Below are 14,871 nucleotides of genomic sequence, written 5' to 3'. Positions count from 1 at the left end.
ATGTGGTGTGGGAAGGTGATGTCATGTGGTGTGGGAAGGTGGGGTAATGACGTTTAGTGTGGGGAGATGGCGTGATGTCATGTGGTCTAGGGAGGTGAGGTGATGTTGTGTGGTGTGGGGAGATGGGGTGATGTCGTGTGGTGTGGGGAGGTGGGGTGATGTCGTGTGGTGTGGGGAGGTGGGGTAATATCATGTTTTGTGGGGAGGTGGGGTAATGTCGTGTGGTGTGTATAGGTGGGGTGATGTCGTGTGGTGTGGGGAGGTGGGGTAATGTCGTGTGATGTGGGGAGGTGGGGTGATGTCGTGTGGTGTGGGGAGGTGGGATGATGTCGTGTGGTGTGGAGAGGTGGGATGATGTCGTGTTTTGTGGGGAGGTGGGGTGATGTCGTGTGGTGTGGGGAGGTGGGGTGATGTCGTGTGGTGTGGGGAGGTGGGGGTGATATCATGTTTTGTGGGGAGGTGGGGTGATGTCGTGTGGTGTGGGGGAGGTGGGGTAATGTCGTGTGGTGTGGGGAGGTGGGGTGATGTCGTGTGGTGTGGTGAGGTGGGATGATGTCGTGTTTTGTGGGGAGGTGGGGTGATGTCGAGTGGTGTGGGGAGGTGGGGTGATGTGTGGTGTGGGGAGGTGGGGTGATAACATGTTTTGTGGGGAGGTGGGGTAATGTCGTGTGGTGTGGGGAGGTGGGGTGATGTGTTTTGTGGGGAGGTGGGGTGATGTCGTGTTTTGTGGGGAGGTGGGGTGACGTTGTGTTGTGTGGGGAGGTGGGGTGATGTCGTGTTTTCTGGGGAGATGGGGTAATGTCGTGTTGTGTGGGGAGGTGGGGTGATATCATGTTTTGTGGGGAGGTGGGGTAATGTGTGGTGTGGGGAGGTGGGGTGATGTCGTGTGGTGTGGGGAGGTGGGGTGATATCATGTTTTGTGGGGAGGTGGGGTAATGTCGTGTGGTGTGGGGAGGTGGGGTGATGTGTTTTGTGGGGAGGTGGGGTGATGTCGTGTTTTGTGGGGAGGTGGGGTGACGCTGTGTTGTGTGGGGAGGTGGGGTGATGTCGTGTTTTGTGGGGAGATGGGGTAATGTCGTGTTGTGTGGGGAGGTGGGGTGATATCATGTTTTGTGGGGAGGTGGGGTGATGTCGTGTGGTGTGGGGAGGTGGGGTAATGTCGTGTGGTGTGGGGAGGTGGGGTGATGTCGCGTGGTGTGGGGAGGTGGGGTGATACCATGTTTTGTGGGGAGGTGGGGTAGTGTCGTGTGGTGTGGGCAGGTGGGGTGATGTCGTGTTGTGTGGGGAGGTGGGGTGATGTCGTGTTTTGTGGGGAGGTGGGGTGACGTTGTGTTGTGTGGGGAGGTGGAGTGATGTCGTGTTTTGTAGGGAGGTGGGGTAATGTCGTGTTGTGTGGGGAGGTGGGGTGATGTCGTGTTTTGTGGGGAGGTGGGGTAATGTCGTGTGGTGTGTGGAGGTGAGGTGATGACGTGTGGTGTGAGAAGGTGGGGTGATGTGTTTTGTGGGGAGGTGGGGTGATGTTGTGTGGTGTGGGGAGGTGGGGTGATGACGTGTGGTGTGGGGAGGTGGGATGAAATCATGTTTTGTGGGGAGGTGGGGTAATGTCGTGTGGTGTGGGGAGGTGAGGTGATATCATGTTTTGTGGGGAGGTGGGGTAATGTCGTTTGGTGTGGGGAGGTGGGGTGATGTCGTGTGGTGTGGGGAGGTGGGGTGATGTCGTGTTCTGTGGGGAGGTGAGGTGATGTTGTGTGGTGTGGGGAGGTGGGGTAATATCTTGTGGTTTGGGGAGGTGGGGTGATGTGTTTTGTGGGGAGGTGGGGTGATGTTGTGTGGTGTGGGGAGGTGGGGTGATGACGTGTGGTGTGGGGAGGTGGGGTGATGACGTGGTGTGGGGAGGTGGGGTGATGTCGTGTGGTGTGGGGAGGTGGGGTGATGTCATGTGGTGTGAGGAGGTGGGGTGATGACGTGTGGTGTGGGGAGGTGGTGTGATGACGCGTGGTGTGGGGAGGTGGGGCAATGTCGTGTGGTGTGGGGAGGTGGGGTAATGTCGTGTGGTGTGGGGAGGTGGGGTGATGTCGTGTGGTGTGGGGAGGTGGGGTGATGTCGTGTGGTGTGGGGAGGTGGGGTGATGTCGTGTGGTGTGGGGAGGTGGGTGATGTCATGTGGTGTGAGGAGGTGGGGTGATGACGTGTGGTGAGGGGAGGTGGGGTGATGTCGTGTTTTGTGGGGAGGTGGGGTGACGTTGTGTTGTGTGGGGAGGTGGGGTAATGTGTTTTGTGGGGAGGTGGGGTAATGTCGTGTTGTGTGGGGAGGTAGGGTGATGTCGTGTTTTGTGGGGAGGTGAGGTGATGTTGTGTGGTGTGGGGAGGTGGGGTGATGTGTTTTGTGGGGAGGTGGGGTAATGTCGTGTTGTGTGGGGAGGTGGGGTGATGTCGTGTTTTGTGGGGAGGTGAGGTGATGTTGTGTGGTGTGGGGAGGTGGGGTGTCGTGTTTTGTGGGGAGGTGAGGTGGTGTCATGTGGTGTGAGGAGGTGGGGTGATGACGTGTGGTGTGGGGAGGTGGGGTGATGACGCGTGGTGTGGGGAGGTGGGGTGATGACGCGTGGTGTGGGGAGGTGGGGTGATGACGTGTGGCGTGGGGAGGTGGGGTAATGTCGTGTGGTGTGGGGAGGTGGGGTAATGTCGTGTGGTGTGGGGAGGTGGGGTGATGACGTGTGGTGTGGGGAGGTGGGGTGATGTCGTGTGGTGTGGGGAGGTGGGGTAATGTCGTGTGGTGTGGGGAGGTGGGGTGATGACGTGTGGCGTGGGGAGGTGGGGTGATGACGTGTGGCGTGGGGAGGTGGGGTAATGTCGTGTGGTGTGAGAAGGTGGGGTGATGACGTGTGGCGTGGGGAGGTGGGGTGATGTCGTGTGGTGTGGGGAGGTGGGGTGATGTCGTGTGGTGTGGGGAGGTGGGGTAATGTCGTGTGGTGTGGGGAGGTGGGGTGATGACGTGTGGCGTGGGGAGGTGGGGTAATGTCGTGTGGTGTGAGAAGGTGGGGTGATGACGTGTGGTGTGGGGAGGTGGGGTAATGTCGTGTGGTGTGGGGAGGTGGGGTGATGTCGTGTGGTGTGGGGAGGTGGGGTGATGACGTGTGGTGTGGGGAGGTGGGGTAATGTCGTGTGGTGTGGGGAGGTGGGGTGATGTGTGGTGTGGGGAGGTGCGGTAATGTCGTGTGGTGTGGGGAGGTGGGGTGATGACGTGTGGCGTGGGGAGGTGGTGTAATGTCGTGTGGTGTGAGAAGGTGGGGTGATGACGTGTGGTGTGGGGAGGTGGGATGATGTCGTGTGGTGTGGGGAGGTGGGGTGATGACGTGTGGTGTGGGGAGGTGGGGTAATGTCGTGTGGTGTGGGGAGGTGGGGAGGTGGGGTAATGTCGTGTGGTGTGGGGAGGTGGGGTGATGACGTGTGGCGTGGGGAGGTGGGGTAATGTCGTGTGGTGTGGGGAGGTGGGGTAATGTCGTGTGGTGTGGGGTGGTGGGGTGATGACGTGTGGCGTGGGGAGGTGGGGTAATGTCGTGTGGTGTGAGAAGGTGGGGTGATGACGTGTGGTGTGGGGAGGTGGGGTAATGTCGTGTTGTGTTGGGAGGTGGGGTGATGTCGTGTGGTGTGGGGAGGTGGGCTGATGTCGTATGGTGTGGGGAGGTGGGGTGATGTCGTGTGGTGTGGGGAGGTGGGCTGATGTCATGTGGTGTGGGGAGGTGGGGTGATGACGTGGGGTGTGGGGAGGTGGAGTGATGTGTGGTGTGGGAAGGCGGGGTGAGGTTGTGTGGTGTGGGGAGGTGGGGTGACATCGTGTGGCGTGAGGAGGTGGGGTGATGTCATGTGGTGTGGGGAGGTGGGGTGATGTCATGTGATGTGGGGAGGTGGGGTGATGCGCGGTGTGAGGAAGTTGGATGATGTCGTGTGGTGTGGGGAGTTGGACGCGTGGTGTGGAGAGTTGGGAGGAGTGGTGTGGGGAATTGGAGGCGTTGTGTGGGAGTTGGTTTGTGGGTAGCTGGGTTGTGAGGAGCTGGAGTTAATGTGGTGTGGGGGTTGGTGTAGTGTGGGGAGCTAAGGTGATATAGGGGTTGGTGTAGTGTGGGAGCTAACGTGGTGTAGGGGTTGGTGTAGTGTGGGAGCTAACGTGGTGTAGGGGTTGGTGTAGTAGGGGAAGCTAATGTGGTGTAGGGGTTGGTGTAGTGTGGGGAGCTAACGTGGTGTAGGGGTTGCTGTAGTAAGGGGAGCTAAAGTGGTGTGGTGGATGGTGTAGTGTGGAGAGCTAAAGTGGTATAGGGGTTGGTGTAGTGTGGGAAGATAAAGTGGTGTGGGGTTGGTGTAGTGTGGGGAGTTAACGTGATGTGGTGGTTGGTGCAGTGTGGAGAGCTAATGTGGTGTGGGAGTTGGTGCCGTGTGGGGAGCTAACGTGGTGTGGGGGTTGGTGTATTATGGGGAGCTAATGGGGTGTGGGGGTTGGTGTAGTGTGGGGAGCTAACGTGATGTGGCGGTTGGTGTAGTGTGGGGAGCTAACGTGATGTGGCGGTTGGTGTAGTGTGGGGAGCTAACGTGATGTGGCGGTTGGTGTAGTGTGGGGAGCTAATGTGGTGTGAGGGTTGGTGTAGTGTGGGGAGTTAACGCGATGTGGCGGTTGGTGTAGGGTGGGGAGCTAACGTGATGTCGCGGTTGGTGTAGTGTGGGGAGCTAATGTGGTGTGGGGGTTGGTGTAGTGTGGGGAGTTATTGTGGTATGGGGGTTGGTGTATTATGGGAAGCTAATGTGGTGTGGGGATTGGTGTAGTATGGGGAGGTAATGTGGGGGTTGTTTTAGTACTGGGAGCTAATGTTGGGGTTGGTGTATTATGGAGAATTAACGTGGTGTGGGGGGTTGGTGTAGTGTGGGGGCTAAAGTGGTGTGGGGGCTGGTGTAACGTGGGGAGCTAATGTGGTGTGGGGGTTGGCGTAACGTGTGGAGGTAAAGTGGTGAGGGGGTTGGCGTAACGTGTGGAGGTAAAGTGGTGTGGGGGTTGGTGTAACGTGTGGAGGTAAAGTGGTGTGGGGGTTGGCGTAACGTGTGGAGGTAAAGTGGTGTGGGGGTTGGTGTAACGTGGGGAGCTAACGTGGTGTGGGGGTTGATGTAACGTGGGGAGCTAAAGCTGTGTGGGGGTTGGTGTAACGTGGGGAGCCAACATGGTGTGGGGGTTGATGTAACGTGCGGAGCTAAAGTGTTGTGGGGGTTGATGTAACGTGGGGAGCTAATATGGTGTGATGTGACCATGTGGTGTGATGTGTAGACGCGGGGAGGTGTGGTGTGGGGAGGTGTGGTTCGAGGAGGTGTGGTGTGAGGAGGTGTGGTGTGGGGAGGTGTGGTGTGGGGAGCTGGGTTGGGGAGGTGTGGTGTGGGGAGGTTTGGTGTGGGGAGGTGTGGTGTAGGGAGCTGGGTTGGGGAGGTGTGGCGTGATGAGGTGTGGTGTGGGGAGGTGTAGTGTGGGGAGGTGTGGTGAGGTAAGGTGTGGGGAGGTGTGGTGTGGGGAGCTGGTGTGGGTTGGTATGGAGTGATGAGGTGGGGAGGCATGGCTGGGGATACAACCCTCTCCCCAGGTACCATCATGCTCCCCCTGGTGCCGCTGCAGCTGGGGAGGAACCACCTGGGAGACAGATGACGGTCGAGGGCTGGGGAGGGGCGTGTGGGGAGGGGGGGGGCGCCTCCGTTACCCGTGTGTGTGTGTGTGTGTGTGTGTGTGTGTGTGTGTGTGTGTGTGCAGTCCTCCCGCTACACCTGCTGACGTCTACACCTGACGCTGGTCGTCAGCCACATCCTCCCCACCTGCTTCATTACCCACCCACACAACACCTGGCCTCAGCTGGAACACTCACGTGTGTGGGGGTGTGTGGGGGTGGGCGCCAGGAGGGAAGCTAACGGTGGAGGTGGACGGCCACGGTGGGGTTCACAGTGGGCGGGTGGGCGGGGCCAGGTAACGCTGTCACTCACCTGTTACCGTGAGACATGGTAACATCCAGCCTCACACGTCACACAGTAGTTACGTCTCCTCACATTTCTTGATGACGTCACATTTGACGCCCGAAAATCGTGAGACAGAACGGACGTCATCCGTCCACTGGACGACACATGGTTCTGTCAGCTGGACGGGATAACGGCTGGTGTACACGCACGCTACCTCCACACCTCCTCCACCAGGTCAACACTGGCTCTGGGCGACCTGTGTGTGTGTGTGTGTGTGTGTCTGTGTGTGAGGTCACATGCAGGGGGAGCCATGTGTGCAGCAGAGGTCATGTTGGTCACATGTAGCGGGAGTGTGACACATGTAGGTGGTCGTGTGACCAGCTGGGGGTCGTGCATGGTGCCATCTGTCACCCCCCACCAACACAGGTAACACCTGACATACATCGTCTTCCCCGTCATTCACATGTCCAGGCACCTGTACGGTACGTGTTCCGGGAGCTGGTCAGTTGTACATCCGCTACACACACACACACACACACACACACACACGGGCGCGCGCGCGTGCGAGCAGTGATCGTGTGCACATCATGATGGTACACTGATTGTAACGAGAAATTTTCTTTACAAAATGTTATGATGAGCGACTGCGGGAGAGGTGGGAGGAACGGTGAATGGGAGGGATGGGATGGGATGGGGGGTCAAGATGGGAGGAGGATGGGAGTTCAGACAGGCTGGTGGAGGATGGGGTGGAGGGGAGAGGTGTGGGAGGCGGTCTAGACCTGTAGTGGAGGAGGCTACGTGAAGACTTCATTGTGGCGACAGACGGCGAGCAGAGGAGGAGGAGCTGGCTGCGACCACTGCTGAGACGCCTTTCACACCTCCACCATCTCCACGCGGGGACATCACCTCCACCACAACGACTCCACCACCACAACCAGCTACAACACATCTACCACTACGGTTGTACAGTTCAGTGTTCCCGCCTCCAGCCAGCACAAGATCTGTGGTTTCCGCATTCACAGAAATTCCTTGAGCAAGGCGAGCATCGAGGGGGGCCAGGTGGAGCGTGTGACACGCACAGTAGCCATGACCAGCATGACCAGAGGGTGAGTATCGCGTCCACTCCTCCTGCATGACGCTTGTTATCCTTAGCTTCATAACACAACCCTGGGCGGGGACTCACAACATGTTGTTATGCTCGACACGGAGCCTGGTGCTCGGGCCTCATCTTCTGGCCGGAACAAATTACAACTCTGGCTTGGGTTGTGTTGTGAACACTCAAGTTCCTGACCTTGATAACAATCGTCTTCACATCTAGCATAGTTCACAAACACCAGGGACACTTGTTGTTTACGTGAGGAATGAGAAGTACCAGGGACACCTGTTGTTTACGTGAGGAATGAGAAGTACCAGGGACACTTGTTGTTTACGTGAGGAATGAGAAGTACCAGGGACACCTGTTGTTTACGTGAGGAATGAGAAGTACCAAGGACACTTGTTGTTTACGTGAGGAATGAGAAGTACCAGGGACACTTGTTGTTTACGTGAGGAATGAGAAGTACCAGGGACACTTGTTGTTTACGTGAGGAATGAGAAGTACCAGGGACACTTGTTGTTTACGTGAGGAATGAGAAGTACCAGGGACACTTGTTGTTTACGTGAGGAATGAGAAGTACCAGGGACACTTGTTGTTTACGTGAGGAATGAGAAGTACCAGTGACACTTGTTGTTTACGTGAGGAATGAGAAGTACCAGGGACACTTGTTGTTTACGTGAGGAATGAGAAGTACCAGGGACACTTGTTGTTTACGTGAGGAATGAGAAGTACCAGGGACACTTGTTGTTTACGTGAGGAATGAGAAGTACCAGGGACACTTGTTGTTTACGTGAGGAATGAGAAGTACAAATCATTAATGGAATTTCAAGACGAGACCATCTCTCCCGCCAGAGGGGTTAGGTCTCCCATGCTTCTTCTTCTCGTGTCTTTTAAGTTCGTAATTAAGTTCATCAGGAGAGAGTGTGTTGGTCAGACGCGTATCCGAGTGTTGATTACGTCCGGCATAGTAGGTTGTGGGACATCCGGTCCACACCGCTGTCTTCGTATGTAATCCCAGTACGTTCCTCTCATTGCCAGGGTCTGTAAGACTTGCTCCATTGTCTTTGCTTACCTCTCAGGTCACAAGACCAATTCTCTCCACTCCTCCCTGTCTCTCCTTTTGTTCCTTTAAGATCACATGCATGTGTCATGATGGCCCAGGCTATAGGCCTGTCCTGGCTACATGTAATCAACTTCCTATTTATATAGTTCAGAGAGAGAGAGAGAGAGAGAGAGAGAGAGAGAGAGAGAGAGAGAGAGAGAGAGAGAGAGAGTAATACATATGATGTATCATGTGTGTGTGTGTGTGTGTGTGTGTGTGTAATCACTGTACTGTACAGGGAGGGTGGAGTTCTACACTGGTGAGGCGCCATTCCTTCATCTATGATAATCTTGCTCCACATCTGTACATCATCAACATTGCGAGTTTCATCATTCGATATCCCGTGTGTACACTTGGCTGGTGCAGCCTGCTGACCCTGGTCTATCTTGCAGGTGCTTGGCTACCATCCTGATCCTGGTGGCATCAAGGGTGGCGCTCACACTCGACGCTGACTCAAGCCCACACGCCCATCCACGCCCACATGCACGCCACGCACGCCAGCTCCACCGCATCCTCGACCCATTTGGTGAGTCGACGTCCTCCAGTAATTGTAGTCCAACTCAGTAGAGAACTGATCTTGGGAAAGGCATTCACGCTCCAGTATGGAATATGATGTCTTTTTTTTCACGAGTCTCTCCTTCATAAATATCAGAAACTTACGTTTTCTGTGACGGGTTTGGCTTACGCCGCTGACCAGTTTTTATATCATCGAGAAATGAGGTTAAGTTGAGGTAAGACTTCGTTATATTGCGGGAGGTAGTCAGGTTAGCCTTCGTTAGGTTAGGTTAGGTTGTTAGGTTATGTGGCTAGGTTAGGTTAGGTTGTTAGGTTAAGTGTTAGGCTAGGTTAGGTTAGGTTAAGTTAGGTTAGGTTAGGTTAGGTTGTTAGGTTATGTGGCTAGGTTAGGTTAGGTTGTTAGGTTAAGTGGTTAGGCTAGGTTAGGTTAGGTTAGGTTAGGTTATGTTGTTAGGTTATGTGGCTAGGTTAGGTTAGGTTGTTAGGTTAAGTGGTTAGGTTAGGTTAGGTTGTTAGGTTATGTGGCTAGGTTAGGTTAGGTTGTTAGGTTAAGTGGTTAGGCTAGGTTAGGTTAGGTTAGGTTATGTGGCTAGGTTAGGTTAGGTTGTTAGCTTAAGTGGTTAGGTTAGGCTAGGTTAGGTTAGGTTAGGTTAGGTTAGGTTGTTAGGTATGTGGCTAGGTTAGGTTAGGTTGTTAGGTTAAGTGGTTAGGCTAGGCTAGGTTAGGTTAGGTTAGGTTAGGTTAGGTTGTTAGGTTATGTGGCTAGGTTAGGTTAGGTTAGGTTAGGTTGTTAGGTTATGTGGCTAGGTTCGGTTTAGGTTGTTAGGTTAAGTGGTTAGGCTAGGTTAGGTTAGGTTAGGTTAGGTTGTTAGGTTATGTGGCTAGGTTAGGTTAGGTTGTTAGGTTAAGTGGTTAGGCTAGGTTAGGTTAGGCTAGGTTAGGTTAGGTTGTTAGGTTATGTGGCTAGGTTAGGTTAGGTTGTTAGGTTAGGTTAACCTAAGGTTAGGTTAGGTTAGGTTAGGTTGTTAGGTTAAGTGGTTAGGTTAGGTTAGGTCAGGTTAGGTTAGGTTGTTAGGTTATGTGGCTAGGTTAGGTTAGGTTGTTAGGTTAAGTGGTTAGGCTAGGTTAGGTTAGGTTGTTAGGTTATGTGGCTAGGTTAGGTTGTTAGGTTAAGTGGTTAGGCTAGATTAGGTTAAGTGGTTAGGTTAGGTTAGGTTAGGTTGTTAGGTTATGTGGCTAGGTTAGGTTAGGTTGTTAGGTTATGTGGCTAGGTTAGGTTAGGTTGTTAGGTTAAGTGGTTAGGCTAGGTTAGGTTAGGTTAGGTTAGGTTGTTAGGTTATGTGGCTAGGTTAAGTTAGGTTGTTAGGCTAAGTGGTTAGGCTAGGTTAGGTTAAGTGGTTAGGTTAGGTTAGGTTAGGTTGTTAGGTATGTGGCTAGGTTAGGTTAGGTTGTTAGGTTAAGTGGTTAGGCTAGGTTAGGTTAGGTTAGGTTAGGTTAGGTTAGGTTAGGTTGTTAGGTTATGTGGCTAAGTTAGGTTAGGTTGTTAGGTTAGGTTAGGTTAGGTTAGGTTGTTAGGTTATGTGGCTAAGTTAGGTTAGGTTGTTAGGTTAAGTGGTTAGGTTAGGTTAAGTGGTTAGGTTAGGTTAGGTTAGGTTAGGTTAAGTGGTTAGGTTAGGTTAGGTTAAGTGGTTAGGTTAGGTTAGGTTAGGTTAGGTTAAGTGGTTAGGTTAGGTTAGGTTAAGTGGTTAGGTTAGGTTAGGTTAAGTGGTTAGGTTAGGTTAGGTTAGGTTAGGTTAAGTGGTTAGGTTAGGTTAGGTTAAGTGGTTAGGTTAGGTTAGGTTAAGTGGTTAGGTTAGGTTAGGTTAGGTTAAGTGGTTAGGTTAGGTTAGGTTAAGTGGTTAGGTATGACGAGGCTAGATGGAGGTTTCGGGGATGGGGGGATGGGGGGGGGGTATAGATTTGGTCATGTTTAAGCAGTCAGGTTGAGTCACGTCATTTTAGCGGTTATATTAACTTCGTTAAGATGAAATCAGGTTTACTGGTTAAGATAAAAGATTACACAAGATTAGCGTAAAATGAAAACGGTCTCTGAGGCTCATGTGAAGCCCCCCCCCCCCCCCCCAAGTCTGACCCGCGAGCACGAACTTGACCTTTCATCCTCGAACTTAAGAGCAGAGTGGGGCAGGTGCCGCCCGAGCGGTGGTGTCTGTTTCATAAAGTGTGGAAGAAGGTGATTCCCTGGGAAATGAAATCCATGAGGCAATACGAGGTGTAAGAAAGGTAGATCGAGTGAAAGAAGACATAATAAGACAGAGGTATGGCATTCAAAGAGTATGGTGGAGGAGGTTGATATTGTCTGGACATATCGAGAGCACGAGTGAGGAAAATGGACATAAATGACACAAGTGGAGACGACGAGGGGGAAATGGGGCAAACCTAACTGGATGTGGAAGTGTGTGGTAGTGTTCCATGGTGTGTGGTAGTGTTCCATGGTGTGTGGCAGTGTTCCATGGTGTGTGGCAGTGTTCCATGGTGTGTGGTAGTGTTCCATGGTGTGTGGCAGTGTTCCATGGTGTGTGGTAGTGTTCCATGGTGTGTGGTAGTGTTCCATATTAAGTGTTAGTGTTCCATGGTGTGTGGCAGTGTTCCATGGTGTGTGGTAGTGTTCCATGGTGTGTGGCAGTGTTCCATATTAAGTGGTAGTGTTCCATGGTGTGTGGCAGTGTTCCATGGTGTGTGGCAGTGTTCCATGGTGTGTGGCAGTGTTCCATATTAAGTGGTAGTGTTCCATGGTGTGTGGCAGTGTTCCATGGTGTGTGGCAGTGTTCCATGGTGTGTGGCAGTGTTCCATATTAAGTGGTAGTGTTCCATGGTGTGTGGCAGTGTTCCATGGTGTGTGGCAGTGTTCCATGGTGTGTGGTAGTGTTCCATGGTGTGTGGCAGTGTTCCATGGTGTGTGGTAGTGTCCCATGATGTGTGGCAGTGTTCCATGGTGTGTGGCAGTGTTCCATGGTGTGTGGTAGTGTTCCATGGTGTGTGGCAGTGTTCCATGGTGTGTGGCAGCGTTCCATGGCATTAGGTAATGTTCCATGGTGTGTGGTAGTGTTCCATGGTGTGTGGTAGTGTTCCATGGCATTAGGTAATGTTCCATGGTGTGTGGCAGTGTTCCATGGTGTGTGGCAGCGTTCCATGGCATTAGGTAATGTTCTATGGTGTGTGGCAGTGTTCCATGGTGTGTGGCAGTGCTCCATGGCTTATGGCAGTGTTCCATAGTGTTTGGCAGTGTTCCATATTGTGTGGTAGTGTTCCATGGTGTGTAGCAGTGTTCCATGGTGTAAGGTAGTCTTCCATGGTATATGGTAGTGTTCCATGGTGTGTAGCAGTGTTCCATGGTGTGTAGCAGTGTTCCATGGTGTAAGGTAGTCTTCCATGGTATGTGGTAGTGTTCCATGGTGTGTAGCAGTGTTCCATGGTGTAAGGTAGTCTTCCATGGTATGTGGTAGTGTTCCATGGTGAGTGGCAGTGTTCCATGGTGTAAGGTAGTCCTCCATGGTATGTGGTAGTGTTCCATGGTGTGTGGCAGTGTTCCATAGTGTTTGGCAGTGTTCCATATTGTGTGGTAGTGTTCCATGGCTTATGGCAGTGTTCCATAGTGTTTGGCAGTGTTCCATATTGTGTGGTAGTGTTCCATGGTGTGTAGCAGTGTTCCATGGTGTAAGGTAGTCTTCCATGGTATGTGGTAGTGTTCCATGGTGAGTGGCAGTGTTCCATGGTGTAAGGTAGTCCTCCTTGGTATGTGGTAGTGTTCCATGGTGTGTGGCAGTGTTCCATAGCGTTTGGCAGTGCTCCATATTGTGTGGTAGTGTTCCATGGCGTATGGCAGTGTTCCATAGTGTTTGGCAGTGTTCCATATCGTGTGGTAGTGTTCCATGATGTGTGGCAGTGTTGCATGGTGTAAGGTAGTCTTCCATGGTATGTGGTAGTGTTCCATGGTGTATGGTAGTGTTCCATATTGTGTGATAGTGTTCCATGGTGTGTGGCAGTATTCCATATTGTGTGGTAGTGTTCCATAGTGTCTGGCAGTGTTCCATATGTAGTAGTGTTCCATGGCGTGTGGCGGTGTTCCATAGTGTTTGGCAGTGTTCCATATTGTGTGGTAGTGTTCCATGGTGAGTGGCAATGTTCCATGGTGTGTGGTAGTGTTCTATGGTGTGTGGCAGTGTTCCATATTGTGTGGTAGTGTTCCATGGTGAGTGGCAATGTTCCATGGTGTGTGGTAGTGTTCCATGGTGAGTGGCAATGTTCCATGGTGTGTGGTAGTGTTCCATGGTGTGTGGCAATGTTCCATGGTGTGTGGTAGTGTTCCATGGTGAGTGGCAATGTTCCATGGTGTGTGGTAGTGTTCTATGGTGTGTGGCAGTGTTCCATAGTGTTTGGCAGTGTTCCATATTGTGTGGTAGTGTTCCATGGTGTGTGGGAGTGTTCCATATTGTGCGGTAGTGTTCCATGGTGTGTGGTGGTGTTCTATGGTGTAAGGTAGTGTTCCATGGTGTGTGGTAGTGTTCCATGGTGTGTGGTAGTGTTCCATGGTGTGTGGGAGTGTTCCATATTGTGCGGTAGTGTTCCATGGTGTGTGGTGGTGTTCTATGGTGTAAGGTAGTGTTCCATGGTATGTGGTAGTGTTCCATAGTGTGTGGCAGTGTTCTATGGTGAGTCACAGTGTTCCATGGTGTAAGACAGTGTTCCATGGTATGTGGTAGTGTTCCATGGTGTGTGGCAGTGTTCCATAGTGTGAGATAACACTTCCTGCTGTGGCAGTGTTTCATAGTGTTTGGTAGTGTTTAATGGTGTGTGGTAGTGTTCCATGGTGTGTGGTGGTGTTCTATGGTGTAAGGTAGTCTTCCATGGTATGTGGTAGTGTTCCATAGTGTGTGGTAGTGTTCTATGGTGTGTGGCAGTGTTCCATGGAGTAAGGTAGTGTTCCATGGTATGTGGTAGTGTTCCATAGTGTGTGGTAGTGTTTTGTGGTGTGTGGCAGTGTTCCATGGTGTAAGGCAGTGTTCCATGGTATGTGGTAGTGTTCCATAGTGTTTGGTAGTATTTAATGGTGTGTGGTAGTGTTCCATGGAGTGTGGTAGTGTCCCATGATGTGTGGCAGTGTTCCATGGTGTGTGGCAGTGTTCCATAGTGTTTGGTAGTGTTCCATGGTGTGTGGCAGTGCTCCATGGTGTGTGGTAGTGTTCCATGGCGTATGGGAATGTTTCATTTTGTGTGGTAGTATTCCATGGTGTGTGGCAATGTTCCATGGTGTAGGGTAGTGTTCCATGTGTGGTAGTGTTCCATGGTGTGTGGCAGTGTTCCATGGTGTGTGGTAGTGTTCCATGGCGTATGGCAGTGTTTCATGGTGTGTGCTTGTGTTCCATGGCGTATGGCAGTGTTTCATGGTGTGTGGTAGTGTTCCATGGTGTATGGCAGTGTTCCATGGTGTATGGTAGTGTTCCATGGTGTGTGATAGTGTTCCATGGTGTATGGTAGTGTTCCATGGTGTGTGGTAGTGTTCCATGGCGTATGGCAGTGTTTCATGGTGTGTGGTAATGTTCCATGGTGTGTGGCAGTGCTCAATTGTGTGTGGTAGTGTTCCATGGTGTGTGGTAGTGTTCCATGGCGTATGGCAGTGTTTCATGGTGTGTGGTAGCATTCCATAGTGTGTGGTAGTGTTCCATGGCGTATGGCAGTGTTCCATGGTGTATGGTAGTGTTCCATGGTGTATGGCAATGTTTCATGGTGTGTGGTAGTATTCCATGGTGTGTGGCAATGTTCCATGGTGTATGGTAGTGTTCCATGTGTGGTAGTGTTCCATGGTGTATTGCGGTGTTACATCTTGTGTGCTAGCGCTTCAGAGTGTTTGGTAGTGTTCCATGGTGTGTGGTAGTGTTCCATGGTGTGTGGTAGTATTCCATGGTGTGTGGTAGTGGAAGTGTTCTATGGTGTCTGGTAGTGTTCCATGGTGTGTGACTATTTTCCATGGTGTGTGTTAGTGATTCATGGTGTGTAGTAGCGTTCCATGGTGTATGGCGGTGTTCCATAGTGTATGGCAGTGTTTCATGGTGTGTGGCAGTGTTCCATGGTGTGTGGTAGTGTTCCATGGTGTGTGATAGCGTTCCATGGTGTATTGCCGT

The 14,871-nt window shown here is 52.2% G+C and overlaps 1 protein-coding gene across 1 annotated transcript in view; it reads left to right on the top strand.

Moving 5' to 3' along the window:
• The first annotated feature begins 6,785 nt into the window (after window positions 1-6,785).
• The window catches only part of LOC139750891 (uncharacterized), a 64,399-nt gene continuing 56,313 nt past the window's right edge, over window positions 6,786-14,871 (top strand). Inside the window, exons 1-2 of the mRNA XM_071665758.1 lie at window positions 6,786-7,084; window positions 8,569-8,702. Coding sequence (XP_071521859.1) covers window positions 7,065-7,084; window positions 8,569-8,702 — 154 coding nt within the window. The 5' untranslated portion in view covers window positions 6,786-7,064. The remainder of the gene's footprint in view (window positions 7,085-8,568; window positions 8,703-14,871) is intronic.

Source organism: Panulirus ornatus, chromosome 10 (genome assembly GCF_036320965.1).
Source record: "Panulirus ornatus isolate Po-2019 chromosome 10, ASM3632096v1, whole genome shotgun sequence".
NCBI lineage: Eukaryota > Metazoa > Arthropoda > Malacostraca > Decapoda > Palinuridae > Panulirus > Panulirus ornatus.
Note: the sequence above shows the minus strand (reverse complement) of the source record. Positions and strands in the feature narration are given on the sequence as shown.